Source organism: Pan troglodytes, chromosome 16, assembly GCF_028858775.2.
Source record: "Pan troglodytes isolate AG18354 chromosome 16, NHGRI_mPanTro3-v2.0_pri, whole genome shotgun sequence".
Lineage (NCBI taxonomy): Eukaryota > Metazoa > Chordata > Mammalia > Primates > Hominidae > Pan > Pan troglodytes.
Genome location: NC_072414.2, coordinates 33,659,431 through 33,675,229, shown reverse-complemented (window position 1 = coordinate 33,675,229; position 15,799 = coordinate 33,659,431). Strand labels below are relative to the sequence as shown.

The following is a 15,799-nucleotide window of genomic DNA, read 5'->3' as shown; positions in this document are numbered from 1 at the left end:
ACTCACCAGGAGAGGCAGGGTTGGTTCCTGTAAGGTTCCAAAAAGGAAAGCTAGTAGCTGGAGCCAAAGGTAACTGTACTCCCAAGTATTTAAGATCAATGCTCATTGCTGGATCCACTGAATTCAATTTTAAGCCCACTAAAAGAAAAAAGGAAATCATATTTCCATAGATTAATCAGAAATCATATTATCTCCCTTCTTTGTTTTTAACTTGTGCCTGGGAGATGGTGGGGGGGTAAGGTCGAGAGAGAAAGGAGATAGTGAAGAGCAAAAACAATGAAAAAAACAAACTGTAGCAGATTCAATTTAAGGTGGCCCCATGATCCATGACATCTGGTATTACACATTTGTATAACTCCCCTCACCCCGAGTATGGTAGGCAGGGCCTGTAATTTGTTTCTAATCAATAAAATGTGGTAAGGGAGATGGGACGTGCATGATAATGTGCATGTGATAACACAAGTTATCCATCTTGCTGGAGCTGCAATGAAATAAATTTTGCCAATGAGCTGAGGGAAACTGGAGGCAGATCCCTCTCCAACCAAGTCTCTGAGAAACCAGGCCTGGCCAATATTTTGACTGTAGCCTTGTGAGACCCTAAGCAGAGGACCCAACTAAGCTATGCCCAGACTGCTGACACATAGAAACTGTGATACAGTAAATATATTGTTTTAAGTTGCTAAGTTTGTGATAATTTATTAAGCAAGGTAACTAATTAAAAAACAGCAAAATTCAGATCTCTTGTGCTTTAACTCTTTGTGGTCCAGAGACTGTCTAAGGCCTCTATTACAAACTCACCATAGACTAAGCTGCTGGCCTGATTATGGCTACTGGTTCTCTAGTTCTTATTAATGACATTTATGGTTAATCAAGCCTAAAAATATTATGACTTCCTTATTTATAGGTTAAGAGGCAATATTTTGGGAAGGTATTTAACTTAAATTTTAATAAAACTGAAGCCAAAAGAAGTTCAAAGTGAAGCATTAATTATTGGCCGGAGCTGGTGGCTCACACTTGCAATCCCAGCACTTTGAGAGGCCAAGGCAGACAGATCACTTGAGGTCAGGAGTTCGAGACCAGCCTGGCCAACATGGTGAAACCTCATCTCTACTACAAGTACAAAATTAGCCAGGTGTGGTGGCATGTGCCTGTAGCTACTCAGGAGGCTGAGGCAGGAGAATCACTTGAACCTGGGAGACAGAGATTGCAAGGAGCCGAGATCATGCCACTGCGCTCCAGCCTGGGAGACAGAGTAAGACTCTATTGCAAAAAAAAAAAAAAAAAAGGGAAAAAAAAAAAGCTAAGTGTTAAGTATCATAGTAAAGCCATTAAAAGTCACAGGCATAAGTTTCCAGTAAAAAGCTCACGTAGTGCTGGTTCTCTAACAGGTAAAGACATTAGGTAGGTTATGAACCCCATGTATCCTATACATAAAATCTATCTGAACAAAAGATGGCAAGCCAGGCACTGTGGCGTGCACCTGTAGGCCCAACTACTTGGAAAGCTGAGGTGGGAAGACCACATCTCTTAAAAAAAAAAAAAAAAAAGACAGCTATTTTGTTTTAGTTTGCAATTCCAGTTCTTTAACATATCTTTATTGTATTACATATTTATTTATTCTTTTTTTTTTTTTTTTTTTGAGATGGAGTCTCACTCTGTTGCCCAGACTAGAGTGCAATGGTGTAATCTCGGCTCACTGCAACCTCCGCCTTCCTGGTTCAAACGATTCTCCTGCCTCAGCCTCCCAAGTAGCTGGGATTACAGGCGTGTGCCACCAGGCCCGGCTAATTTTTGTATTTTTAGTAGAGACGGGGTTTCACCATATTGGTCAGGCTGGTCTCGAAATCCTGACCTCGTAATCCACCCGCCTCGGCCTCCCAAAGTGCTGGGATTACAGGCCTGAGCCACCGCACCTGGCCTGTATTACATATTTATTGTATTTAATCACACAGTATGATTAAAACATCAATCAAATAAAACAGTCTTTCCTCATGTTCCCAATCAACTACGGGAAATATAGGATAATGAGTCAAAACAATGATTTCTAATCTTGTCTTTACTACTTTTTAATTGTATGACTTGGGCTAAACTTTAGTTTTCTCAACAGTAAAATGAACACCAATCCACCACATTCAGTTGTATGCTTTGAGAATCTACTGCACTTTCTCTGTAAAGCAGATGATCTCAGAGAGATAAAAGACATTTTGCAGGCCTGGCATTTCAGCTCACACCTGTAATCCCTGCACTTTGGGAGGCCAAAGAGGAAGGACTGGTTGAGCCCGAAAGTTCAAGATGAGTCTGGGCAACAGGTTAAGACCCCATTTCTACAAAAAATTTAAAAATTAGCTGGGTGTAATGGCACGTGCCTGTGATCCCAGCTACTCAGAAGACTGAGGTGGGAGGACTGCTTGAGCCCAGGAGGTTGAGAGTACTGCAAGCCATGATCGTGCCACTGCATTCCATCCAGCCTAGGCAAAAAAGCAAAATCCTGTCTTGAAAAAAAAAAAGACCTCAAGAAGCTTTAGTGTTATGTTTTCCCAACTGACTTTTAGTAGGTAGCATAGGGTAAATAAGTCCCTACGAGAGGTAAACAAAAAGAAATCTGAGGCCGGACATGGTGGCTCACAGCTGTAATCCCAGCACTTTGGGAGGTCGAGGTGGGCAGATCACCTGAGGTCATGCAAGAAAATCCTTCCCCAAGTAACAGACAACTGAGACCTAGACTCAGCTGATTTCATATGAAATGGGCATAAAAACTTTAGCTTGCAGAAAATAATTTGGCTGAATAATTCATAGAAAGCATATTGTGAAAAACCTATTATCTTTTTATATTTTTATTCAACCAGAGCCTACTTAGAACCTAAAATCTTGTCTACATGTCAGTTTAAACTATACTTCTAAATCGTTTTGCTTCATTTCACCATATTAGAAGCTACTTCTTAAAAATGTGTTATAATGTCATTACAAAAAAAGACTCATAAAGATAAAGCTGAAAAGAGATAACTTTACATTCAAGCAAAGGCAGATTCACCTACAATAAGATATAGCCAAAAATGCCAACTGCTAGCTAAAACCACTGAAATACAAAAGTACACTCAAGATGTTTATAGTTCTATAAACACCTATATAAGTAGTAAACACAGAATAGAAAAGCACATATTATAAGGAAAACTCCAGCTAATCACCAATTTTTTTTGTTTTGTTTTGTTTTTGAGACGGAGTCTTGCTCTGTCACCCAGGCTGGAGTGCAGTGGCACGATCTCCACTCACTGCAAGCTCCGCCTCCCAGGTTCAAGCCATTCTCCTGCTTCAGTCTCCCCAGCAGCTGGGACTACAGGTGCCCACCACCACTCTCGGCTAATTTTTTGTATTTTTAGTAGAGACAGGGTTTCACCGTGTTACCAGGATGGTCTCGATCTCCTGACCTTGTGATCCACCCGCCTTGGCCTCCCAAAGTGCTGGGATTACAGGCGTGAGCCACCGCGCCTAGCCGCTAATCACTAATTTAATGTAACATTCAGAATTTTTTTTTTTTTACTGCAGGGCACCATGGCTCACACTTGTAATTCCAGCTACTTGGGAGGATGGGCTGAAGCCAGGAGTTTGAGACAAGCCTAGGCAAAACTGGGAGACCCCATCTCTAAAAAAAAATATTTGAAGGAAAAATAAAGCATTTTTATTAAATTACTAAAAAAGGAAGAGGGAGACAGTTCTTGAAATATTGTCATTACTCATAAAGGAAATTAACATTAAAACCGGCCAGACATAATGGCTCATGCCTATAATCCCACCACTTCAGGAGGCCAAGGCGGGCAGACCTCTTGAGCTGAAGAGTTCGAGACCAGCCTGGGCAACATGGCAAAACCCCATCTCTACAAAAAAATACCAAAAAAAATTAGCCAGGTGTGGTGGCATGTGCTTGTAGTCCCAGCTACTTGGGGGGCTGACATGTGATCACTGGGGCTCAGGAGGTCGAGACTGCAGTGAGCCATGTTCACATCACTGCACTACAGCCTAGGCTGGGTGACAAAGCGAGACCCTGTCTCAAAAACAACAACCAAAAACCAAAACAAAACATTAAAACTGACAAGAGTCCACACTGATAAGTGAATTTTTTATTTTTATTTTTTGAGACAGTCTCGCTCTGTTGCCCAGGCTGGAGTGCAGTGGCAGGATCTCCACTCACTGCAACCTCCATCTCCCAGTTTCAAGCAATTCTCCTGCCTCAGCCTCCAGAGTAACTGGGATTACAGGCACGCACCACCACACCCAGCTAATTTTGTATTTTTAGTAGAGATGGAGTTTCATCTAAGTGAATTTTTTAAAAAGAAGAATAGATAAATCTCTGGTGCAAAATAACTACAAATAACTTATATAGATAGGCTACACTCAAGGAGGTACAATATAACTTCTTGCACATTAAGTGTGAGCTAAGCATAATGACTTCCTTCCAAAGAGTACAATATGGAGAGAAAGGGAGGGTGGGGAATGGGGGGGGGAGGGTAACTTCACAGTGAATAAACTGACAATATCTTAGCCAGGTGATCAAGGTCAACATCAATAGTGATAAATCATGTTAATGTATGTACTCTTGATATGATGAGATGATAAGTCTCAACTGAGGGACATCTATAAAAATACCTGACTCTTCAAAACTGTCAAGGTCATTAAACACAAAATCTGAGAAACTGTCACAACCAGGAAGATCCTAAGGAGACATCACTACTAAAAGTCTTGTGGTATCCTGAATGGGATCCTAGATGCAAAAAAAAGGACATTGGGTAAAAACTAAGGAAATCTGAATAAAGTATGAACTTTAAATAGTAATATATCAGTACTGGTTCACTAACTGTAACAAATGTACCAATCTAATGTTAGATATTAATAGGAGAAATTCTGGATACTGAGAGAATTAGGAATGGGGGGAAAAAAAACAGGTATTCTCTGCACTGTGTTCTTAATTTTTCTATAAATCTAAAACTCTTCCAAAACATAAAGCTTTAATAAAAAACTGACAATAATTGACTTGGTAGCAATGAAGGAGAAATGCTTTAAACACACTTTAAAAATGCAAAGACAGACGATAATTTCAGATAAGCTAACAGACTTAAAAAGCAGACCAATGTAGATACAGTAAATATGGCAAACAAAAATATAGTACCACGGAAAGAAAAATTAAGAATCTTATTTTATTTTTAAGTAAAACTACCAACAACAATAAAGCATTTTCCCAGGCTTAATCAACACTGCTTTCCCAATTTTAAAGCAAATTCAAAAAGCTTTTCTAGTTTTTCAAGGGTTTTCAGCTCAGAAGAAGTTTAACTGCTATTTTCTAATTAATGAAATTATAGTTAATAGCAGGACAAGGAAATATGACATTAAGTTGAAATTCAACAAATTATTTCAAGAATCAAATTTTAGAGATGAACCTAGAATACTTTCATTCTCTTCAGAGCCCTGGGATTGGCATCACACAGTTACTACAAATATTTAGCCAAATTAACTTACTCTTTAGAAACTGTTTAAGTCCAGCTTTTTTTCTTTTTTGAGACAATGTCTCACTGTGTCGCCCAGGCTGGAGTGTGGTGGCGCAATCTCGGCTCACTGCAAGCTCCGCCTCCCGGGTTTTCAAGCAATTCTCCTGCCTCAGCCTCCCAAGTAGCTGGGATTGCAGGTGCTCACCACCACACCTGGCTAATTTTTTGTATTTTTAGTAGAGACGGGGTTTCACCACGTTGGCCAGGCTAGTCTCGAACTCCCGACCTCAAGTGATCCACCCGCCTTGGCCTCTCAAAGTGCTGGGATTACAGGCTTCAGCCACCGAGCCTGGCCTAAGTATGGCTTTTTAAAGGAAGCCAAGGTTGGGGAGAAAAATATGCTAAAATAAAATAGAGGAAAAAAAACCCAAAACAGGACTCCACTTCACACATTGAAAAGTAAGTACCAGACAGATTACAGATTTAATTGTTTTTCAAAAAAACAAAACTGTGTCAGCATGTAGTTGAATAAATTTTTAAAACCTTAGGATTAAATACAAACTTGCACCAAATGTAGAATCTATAAAGAAGGTGAAAAGTAATAGCTCACAGATACGTTTTGTTTGGCTGTGATTTTAAAGCTTTGAGTTAGGTGCCCAAAAAACTATTAGCTGCCACCAGTTCAGAGACATCACATAGCCACTCCAGCTTCTACTGAACTATGAGCAGACCTGAGAATTTTGGGCCCATTTTTCCATATGACAACAATCCACTGATGCAGCTGTCCCTTTAGAAGAAGTGCCTGTACTCTACCCGACCAGAGTCCAACTCTACCCTGCAAATTCAGGCTAATTTCACTATATATGTTACCTAGTCAGTTTCCATAAACACTGGCCTTTGAACACCCCATTCCATTAAGGAAAAGATTACAAATTTGACTAAGATGTCTATAAAAGAAAGAAAAACAGTCAAAGCTTAGCCAACCAGCAAATACTAGGCAAATAAACCAGAGCAAAAGGACCAGCTGCAAGCACTGAATATATTTAACTCTAGAACTAAGATTTTTTAAATGTGGGAGATTAAGTTAAAAGAACACAATATAAATGTCATAATATTTCTATATTATCAAGAAAATAACAAAAAAATGGAAGTGGAAAAGGGAGAAGACAGGTTAAGTTAAAGATAGGGAGAAATGAAGAAAGGAAAAGAGGAGAAAAAAAGATAGGGAGAAATAAGATAATATTATTTAAATAAAATAGCAGAAGCTAAAGCTGACAATAAACAGCAGCAAACGTTATCTGCAAGATTGCTATGATGTGACTGTCTATTACAATCCACAGCAATCAGCCCACATTGATTGACTGAGACTGGGATCTGCACACTTTTAAGATCGCACTGTCACACAAGCTGCCTTCCATTAAAGCAAAAATTCTTCAAGTATTACCATTTGATTTAGAAACGGAATGACCAGCATATAAATCTTGTCTGATAACTTATAATGTTCAGACTCTCAGGCAAATGAACTACTTATAGTGTAAATAGTCTAGACACCCTTCTGAAAATTAATGAGTCAAAAATTCAAAAAACTACTCCAAGATGCCTATCTAAAATCAAAGATAGTCGTAAGAAACTAAAAATTGGGGCAGAGCCTAAAATTTTTCATTACACCCAAAAACAGGAAAATTGGTAGTGATCATGATGTTAATAACCATAGTAGATATGTTTTTTAAAAGATTAAGCAACATAATCAAGGTCAAGATAATGCATTACAATAAAATAAAGATAAAAATGAAAACTGCAGCCATAAAAAAGAATGAGTTCATGCCCTTTGCAGGGACATGGATGAAGCTGGAAGCCATTATTCTCAGCAAACTAACATAGGAACAGAAAACCAAACACTGCATGTTTTCACTCATAAGTGGGAGATGAACAATGAGAACACATGGATGCAAGGAGGGGAACATCACACACCAGAGCCTGTTGGTGGGGAGGGAGAGCATTAGGACAAACACCTAATGCATGCAGGGCTTAAAACCTAGATGACAGGGCCGGGCGCGGTGGCTCACGCCTGTAATCCCAGCACTTTGGGAGGCCGAGGCGGGCGGATCATGAGGTCAGGAGATCGAGACCATCCTGGTTAACACAGTGAAACCCCGTCTCTACTAAAAATACAAAAAAAATTAGCCGGGCATGGTAGCAGGCGCCTGTAGTCCCAGCTACTTGGGAGGCTGAGGCAGGAGAGTGGCGTGAACCCAGGAGGCAGAGCTTGGAGTGAGCTGAGATCGTGCCACTGCACTCCAGCCTGGGCGAGAGCGAGACTGTGCATCAAAAAAAAAAAAAAAAAAAAACCTCGATGACAGGTTGATAGGTACAGGAAACCACCATAGCACATGTATAACTATGTAACCTGCACATTCTGCACACGTATCCCAGAACTCAAAGTAAAATTAAAAAAAAAAAAGATAATGAAAATTTTAAATTAACTTCCCAGTGGTACATCAAATATATAAAATAGATGTTTGCAGCCAAAACATGAGACAGAAAAGTATTCTACTGTTTACACACCTAAATATACTACTAAAGGACAAAGAAGACCCTTCCTCCAAAATTATAAAAACAAACACATAATTGGGAGGCCGAGGCGGGCGGATCACAAGGTCAGGAGATCAAGACCATCCTGGCTAACACGATGAAACCCTGTCTCTACTAAAAATACAAAAAAATTAGCCAGGCGCGGTGGCAGGCGCCTGTGGTCCCAGCTACTTGGGAGGCTGAGGCAGGAGAATGGCGTGAACCCAGGAGGCGGAGCTTGCAGTGAGCAGAGATTGCACCACTGCACTCCAGCCGCCTGGGCGACAGAGCGAAACTCCGTCTCAAACAAACAAACACACACACACATAAACAAAAGCAACCAAATTAAGATGAGAAATGGGAAGGGGCGAATACCAGGTTATAAGAATGAACAAAGAAAATATCACTTGCTTTACCATGATACATTTTTTTCTTACATAAGATATTAGACATGGTTTTTAAACTAAAGGGAAGAATTATGGAGACAGAGAAGAGAAAAATATGCAAACTGAAAGACGTGCTGAAAGAAATGAAATCAAGGCTAGAAAGAAAGAGGAAAAAACAGAAAAAAAGAGATGAGAAAGAGAGAGGAAAAAGAGGAGAAACAGTAGGGAAGAAAGAAAAAAAGAAAACAAAAAAAAGAAGTCGCTAGTCTATTACCTTCTTGAAGACCAGGATGTATCACCTGCTTGTGCCGCAAAGACTTCAAATCTTCTATCAATTCCTTTTCCAACTGGGAAATTCTTGCTCTGTAACCTACACCCAAAATAAATAGTAATAAAATAAGCTACTGTACACTACAGACAAATGAATGTTGCATGTTTCATTGCTGGAGCCCAAACCACAAATACAACTCTTTTTATACTATTTTATAATACCTGAGTCATTTGTGGTTGATGCCTGGAGACTAGAAGATTCTTCTGTTGTCCCATCAACTGCATGAATGTCTAGAGCTTCCTATACATCAAAAAAAAAAAAAAAAAAGTAGTTCATATTGCTTCTGAAAACTTAAATGTAAAACAGGATTAAAAAAAATTTAAAGACCAGAAGGAAAATATCTCCATGCCTACAGTTACGCTAACATTGGCAGAACAGGAGCAATTTTTTCATACTTTTTGATATTTTCTAAGTGTTCTACATTAATATTACTTTAATAATCAGAAGGGGAAAAGGGGGAAGTAAAAAAATGTGAATATGATGTCATACTGAGCTAACTGACCTCAAAGTATACGCCAATTTGCATGTTCACTTCTCAGAGCCTATATTCAGATAGCTTACTCAGCTAACAAGAAGGGAGGAAAAGAACAGGTAGAAGGGATTAAATATCCAACATCTGTGTAGTCAATTAAGAAAGACAGCCTGGCACGGTGGCTCACGCCTATAATCCCAGCACTTTGGGAGGCCGAGGCAGGTGGATCACAAGGTCAGGAGATTGAGACCATCCTGGCCACATGGTGAAACCCTGTCTCTACTAAAATAAAAAAAATAGCTGGGCATGGTGATGCACGCCTGTAGTCCCAGCTACTCGGGAGGCTGAGGCAGGGGAACTGCTTGAACCTGGGAGACAGAGGTTGCAGTGAGCCAAGATTGTGCCACTGCACTCCAGCTGGTGACAGAGCAAGATTCCGTCTCAAAAAAAAAAAAAGAGGCCAGGCGCAGTGGCTCACGCTTGTAATTCCAGCACTTTGGGAGGCTGAGGCAGGAGGATCATGAGGCCAGGAGATCGAGACCATCCTGGCTAATATGGTGAAACCCCGTCTCTACTAAAAATACAAAAAAAATTAGCCGGACATGGTGGCGAGCACCTGTAGTCCCAGCTACTCGGGAGTCTGAGGCAGGGGAATGGCGAGAACACAGGAGGCGGAGTTTGCAGTGAGCCGAGATTATGCTACTGCACTCCAGCATGAGCCACAGACCAAGACTCCATCTCAAAAAATAAATAAAAAAAGACTGGGCTTCTATAAAAATTTCAAAGAAAAATAATCTGGTTGAAGAGTCAGAGTGGAATAAACAGAGACTTCAATGTGTAAGACAGGAGAGTTAAGATGACTGTTAATATTTGGTTCTCCAATGGTACTCTACTACTACTACTGAAAACCAGGGCCAGGAGCGGTGGCTCATGCATGTAATCCCAGCACTTTGGGAGGCTGAAGTAGTTAGAAATCAGCTGGCCAACATTGCAAAACCCCGTCTCTACCAAAATTACAAAAATTAGCTGGGTGTGGTGGCACACGCCTGTAATCCCAGCTACTCGTGAGGCTGGGGCACGAGAATGGCTTGAACTCGGGAGATGGAGATTGCAGTGAGCTGAGATCGTGCCACTGAACTCCAGCCTGGGCAACAGAGCAAGACTCTGTCTCAAAAAAAAAAAAAAAAAGAAAAAGAAAAAGAAAAGAAAACCAGGAGGTAAAAGAAATGGAGCGTCACCAAAGAGTTAGTAAATATTTCATGTATTTTTAGTCCTTTCCAAAATCCATAATGATGAAAATTCCAGTAAGACCCGAAGACTTTTTTTAAACACAGCTATGCAAAAATCATAAACTGAAATCTAAGCAAGACATACTTTTTAAAGTCTATTCAAATGAAGTATCTTAAGTTATTCCTATTAACTAAACCAAACATTTTGGAGACACTTCCCTCCCAACTCCACCCCCCCATACACCCTCACAAATAGATATCACAAAACTAGATTGTAAATCGAGTTACTTACAAGCCAGTATACAATTCAAGTATGACTAATTAGCCTTAAAGAATCTTGAAAATTACAATCTTACCTTTGATTCAAAGGAAACAAAGAGAACACCATCCACATCTTCCAGATCAGGCTTCACATCTGGAAAGGTACTCCCAGGGCTTACAGGTGTATTCTTTGTAGAAATTAAAGACTTTCCTGTGTTCTTAGGTGGTCGTCCTGCCTTACAGAGTTTCAATTTTCGTGGCCTTCCTCTTTTTCCAGGGACATTTGGAGAGGCATTCTGATTAGCATTCACTACCTTTGCGGCTGTTGCAATCTTAAGCATAGTTGTTCTCTTTCTGCCCAAGTCCTCTTTTCCTGAAAGTGAGTCTCCAACTGAATCCTTTGAATCGTCAAGTATTCTTTCTGTGCTAATGCTGTCAGATATATCAGGATATTTCCACTGAGGCTCTTTCAGTAAGGGATATTTTTGTACCACTCTGAGATCTGGTGAATGTTTTCTAAGACCATTTTCTGATTCCTTGCCTAAGCAGAAGGCAGTCTCATTGGAATTTTCAATGTATGTAGGCAAATATTCCAATTCTGCCAACATAGAAGATTTATCCTTTCGAGATGTGGAAAGCATGTTATCAGGGAGTTCAGAAATCTTCACTGTGCTTCTGGTGACAGCACAGGGCTCCAGATAGACTACTGGCATCTTTCCAGTGTCTAATTTGAACATTTTAGCTTTAGCAACACCTGATGGGCTGCTTGGAAGCCATTTAGAAGATAGATGGTCAGCTTCTGGGTTGTCAACTTTATTGTGCCTCTTTAGCTGTTTCTCTAGTATAGGATCATCATCACTGTTTGAGTATACATCCGTCTCTTCATCTGTCTCTTCCTGTTTCACAGTGACCCCTTCTGGGCACTCACCAAGTTCGTAGTCATAATCATCTAGAGGTTCCTCTTTAATAACAACATTGAAGCTTCCGTTCTGGTCTAATGGTGAGGCTACACGGGAGTCATCTTCAAAACTGCTGGCAATAAGACTGGAGAGAGAGAGTGGAAAGGGATTTTAAAAGTACAAAATGATCCATTAACAAGACTTAAAGAGAAAAAAAAAAAAAAGATGTTAGGAATCCAAGTAACACATCAGATTTCCTGAGCCATTCCTCAAAAACACTCAAAAACTCTAAAAATCCACACGGTGATTAACAGCCCTGTAAAGCGAACACACATCCATCACAACTAAGAATTGCAACACAAACCGGAAAGGGCCATTAAACTGCCAGCTGATATTTTCCTGTATGTTTTGAGATTAAATTCACATAACATAAAACATAATATTGCAGCAATTTTAGAGTATACAATTCATTGGTTTTTAGTATAGTCATGATGTTGCCAGATGATTTTTCAACTTTAAAATTGAAACACTCACTTTCAATATAAAGAATTCACCACTAATTCTTCCAAAATAAAAGATAGGGAGTTAAAGGCAAATACATATGACCCAGATATATTGTGTATAATTCATCCAAAAACAACATAAACATCTAGTTTCCCCCTCCTCCCAATCATCCATTGAAAGCCTAAGAACTGTACCAATGTATCTTGAGAATATGGTAGAAATAAAAAATTGGGTTAAGATTCCACGTAGCAGGAGCGATGGCTCACGCCTGTAATTCCAGTACTTTGGGAGGCTGAGGCAGGCGGATCACAAGGTCAAGAGATTGAGACCATTCTGGCCAACATGGTGAAACCCCATCTCTACTAAAAATACAAAAATTAGCTCGGCGTGGTAGCACATGCCAGTAGTCCCAGCTACTCAAGAGGCTGAGGCAGAATAATCGCTTGAACCCAGGAGGTGGAGGTTGCAGAGAGCCGAGATTGTGCCACTGCACTCCAGCCTGGCGACAGAGCAAGACCCTGTGTCAAAAAAGAAAAAAAAAAAAAGATTCCACATAAAGTAATGACGAATTAAAATTCTCAGACTCAGAAATTCTAAAACTGCACCTCTCATTTCCCCCCACCTCAAAATATCCACACAAGTCAACACGTTAGCAGCACAGGAAAGCAGGATGAAAACTGCTTTGAGAAAAACTATACACACCACTATATATATTCACTAACAAATAACATGTAACAAAGGATTGTGGGCATTTTTTTAAAATAGTTCAAAGCCTATGACTGAAAACAGCATTTATAGCCAGGCATGGTGGCACACGCCTGTAGTACCAGCTATTCAGAAGACTGAGGTGCCAGGACTGCTTGTGCCCAGGAGTTCGAGGCTGCAGTGAGCTACAATTGCACCACTGAATTAAACCCTGGAGCCGGGCGCGGTGGCTCACGCCTGTAATCCCAGTGCTTTGGGAGGCCGAGGCGGGTGGATCACGAAGTCAGGAGATCAAGACCATCCTGGCTAACACGGTGCTAAAAATACAAAAAATCAGCTGGGCGTGGTGGCGGGCGCCTGTAGTCCCAGCTACTCGGGAGGCTGAGGCAGGAGAATGGTGTGAACCTGGGAGGCAGAGCTTGCAGTGAGCCGAGATTGTGCCACTGCACTCCAGCCTGGGCAACAGAGCAAGACTCTGTCTCAAAAAAAAGAAGAAAAAAAGCCTGGGCAACAGAGCAGGATGCCTCCTCTAAAATAAATAAACAAAAAATTTAAAATTTCAAAAATAAGAAAACAGCATTTACGCAACTAAAATATTTTCTTCTGATCAGTCACTTTTTTTTCCCCTGAGATGGGGTCTTGCTCTGTCACCCAGGCTGGAGTACAGTGGCAACCTCCACCTCCAAGGTTCAAACAATTCTCCTGCCTTGGCCTCCCGAACAGCTGTGATTATAGGCATGCACCAACACGCCCGGCTAATTTTTGTATTTTTAGTAGAGATAGGGTTTTACCATGTTGGCCAGGCTGGTCTCGAACTCCTAACCTCGTGATCCGCCCACCTCAGCCTCCCAAAGTGTTGGGATTACAGGTGTGAGCCACCACGCCCGGCCCAGTCACTTTTTAAAAAGTTAGGTAGGTAGGTTTCCATTAATAGTGTGAAATAGCTCAGAGCAGACTGACCCTCCTCCACTTATAACTAGAAAAGTTACACTAAACAGTTTTTTCCCCCCAGAATATTTCTTAAAATCTAAGAAATATTTTCTTAGATTTCTTGCAGAAATCACTGCAAGGCAGTGATTTGAGGGGCAAAATCACAAGAAAAGGCAATAAAATTAAATATCCCCAATAATCGAGACACTTTCACATCCATTACTTTTATTACTGAATTTATCTTCCTAAAATATTGAACTATATTGACGTTACTTGCCTGTCTAAAAGCATTTCAAAGGCTTCTGAAACTAAAGAAAAAAGTATAAATATCTGGGATGCTTTTCTAAGCCCAATATAATTTATCCTCAGCCATTTCAGCCTCATCTTAAACAATAACCTGCAGTATACTCCATAGGATCCAATCACACAGAAAATATTACATTAGTGTCTCAGTCCAATAAAATACATTTTCAACACCAAGCCATCATTAATGAAGTACTATTTTTTTCACTACTTGCTAACCCAGTGTCTTCATAAAACTTTATAAAACTTAAAATAGGCACAAGCAACCATTACATGAATGTGTAGTTACTTGTTCCTTGCACAATTTCTACTTAAGATTTTAACCTTACTTGAAAATCCTGCATCATCATTCTCAGTAAACTATCGCAAGAACGAAAAACCAAACACCGCATATTCTCACTCATAGGTGGGAATTGAACAATGAGAACGCATGGACACAGAAAGGGGAACATCACACTTTGGGGACTGTTGTGGGGTGGGGGGAGGGGGGAGGGATAGCATTGGGAGATATACCTAATGCTAGATGACGAGTTAGTGGGTGCAGTGCACCAGCATGGCACATGTATACATATGTAACTAACCTGCACATTGTGCACATGTACCCTAAAACTTAAAGTATAATAATAATAAAAAAAAGAAAATCCTCCAATAGAAGCCGGGTGTGGTGGCTCATGCCTGTAATCCTAACACTTTGGGAGGCCGAGGCAGGCAGATTGCCTGAGCTCAGGAGTTTGAGACCACTCTGGGGGCAACATGGTGAAACCTCATCTGTACTAAAATATTTTTTAAAAAATTGGCTGGGCGCAGTGGCTCACGCCTATAATCCTAGCACTTTGGGAGGCTGATGCGGGTGGATTACCTGAGGTCAGGAGTTCAACATGGTAAAACCCCGTCTCTACTAAAAATACAAAACATTAGCTGGATGCAGTGGCGCACACCTGTAATCCCAGCTACTCGGGAGGCTGAGGCTGGAAAATCGCTTGAAACCAGGAGGCAGAGGTTGCAGTGAGCCAAGATCGCACCACTGCACTCCAGCCTGGGTGACAGAGTGAGACTCCGTCTCAAAAAAAGAAAAAGGAAATCCTCCAATGGAAGATTTCCACCTCCAGTTAGAATGTGGAAGATCACAAAATATCATCACTTTTGCCATAACCATGAGAAAACACTAAATTATTTTTCTTACAAGATACTGAAGACCTCTAGACATAAATAAGCCTAAATGAAGTGAATTACAGAAGAGGATCAGCCTTCTCTAGGTGACCGGAGATAGCTACTGCTTTCAACCCTAAGCAGCATTTGCACTGTGTGAAGATACAGTAAGGAGAGAAAAAAGCAACTATAGGCAAAGGATCTTTGCAAAAACACAGAGAAACCAACTTTTAATGCCCGAGCATGGGCAGAATCTCGAGGACCCCAAATAGGAAACTAGTCCTCACTGCTGTCCAATTACCACCCCCTCCAGAGGACTTCTGCAGAATAAACAGCAGTGCCGCAGAAAGGCTGGCCTGGAAATAAGAGAACATGTAGTCTACCAATGCTTAGGTCCTAAGGTCCTGCCAGGGATAGGAGACCAACCACTCCTCCCTTGACACAGCTGAAACGAGAGGTGAGCTGAAATTTACTAAAATAGGAAGCCACTTGAAATCACCTAGACTGAAGGAGACAGAGAAACAAACAAAACAAAACAAAACAAAAAAGTGTCAGAGATCCCTGGGACAACATAAAATGATC

General features: G+C 40.6%; 1 protein-coding gene across 37 annotated transcripts in view; it reads right to left on the bottom strand.

Moving 5' to 3' along the window:
• MGA (MAX dimerization protein MGA) overlaps positions 1 to 15,799 on the bottom strand; it is a 148,740-nt gene that overhangs the window by 61,779 nt on the left and 71,162 nt on the right. For 35 of the 37 annotated variants that reach the window (XR_010151619.1, XR_010151614.1, XR_010151615.1 and 32 more), the window contains 4 exons: positions 10,823 to 11,771; positions 8,927 to 9,005; positions 8,709 to 8,804; positions 7 to 138 (listed from right to left, as the gene is read on the bottom strand). Coding sequence is in view for 26 of the 37 variants with exons in the window: in XM_054667392.2 (XP_054523367.1) it covers positions 7 to 138; positions 8,709 to 8,804; positions 8,927 to 9,005; positions 10,823 to 11,771 (1,256 nt within the window). In the remaining 11 variants the exon portion in view is untranslated. Of the gene's footprint in view, positions 1 to 6; positions 139 to 5,508; positions 5,528 to 8,708; positions 8,805 to 8,926; positions 9,006 to 10,822; positions 11,772 to 12,324; positions 12,649 to 15,799 lie in introns of those variants that run through there. The other 2 variants (XM_054667404.2, XR_008539546.2) reach the window with 2 other exon arrangements.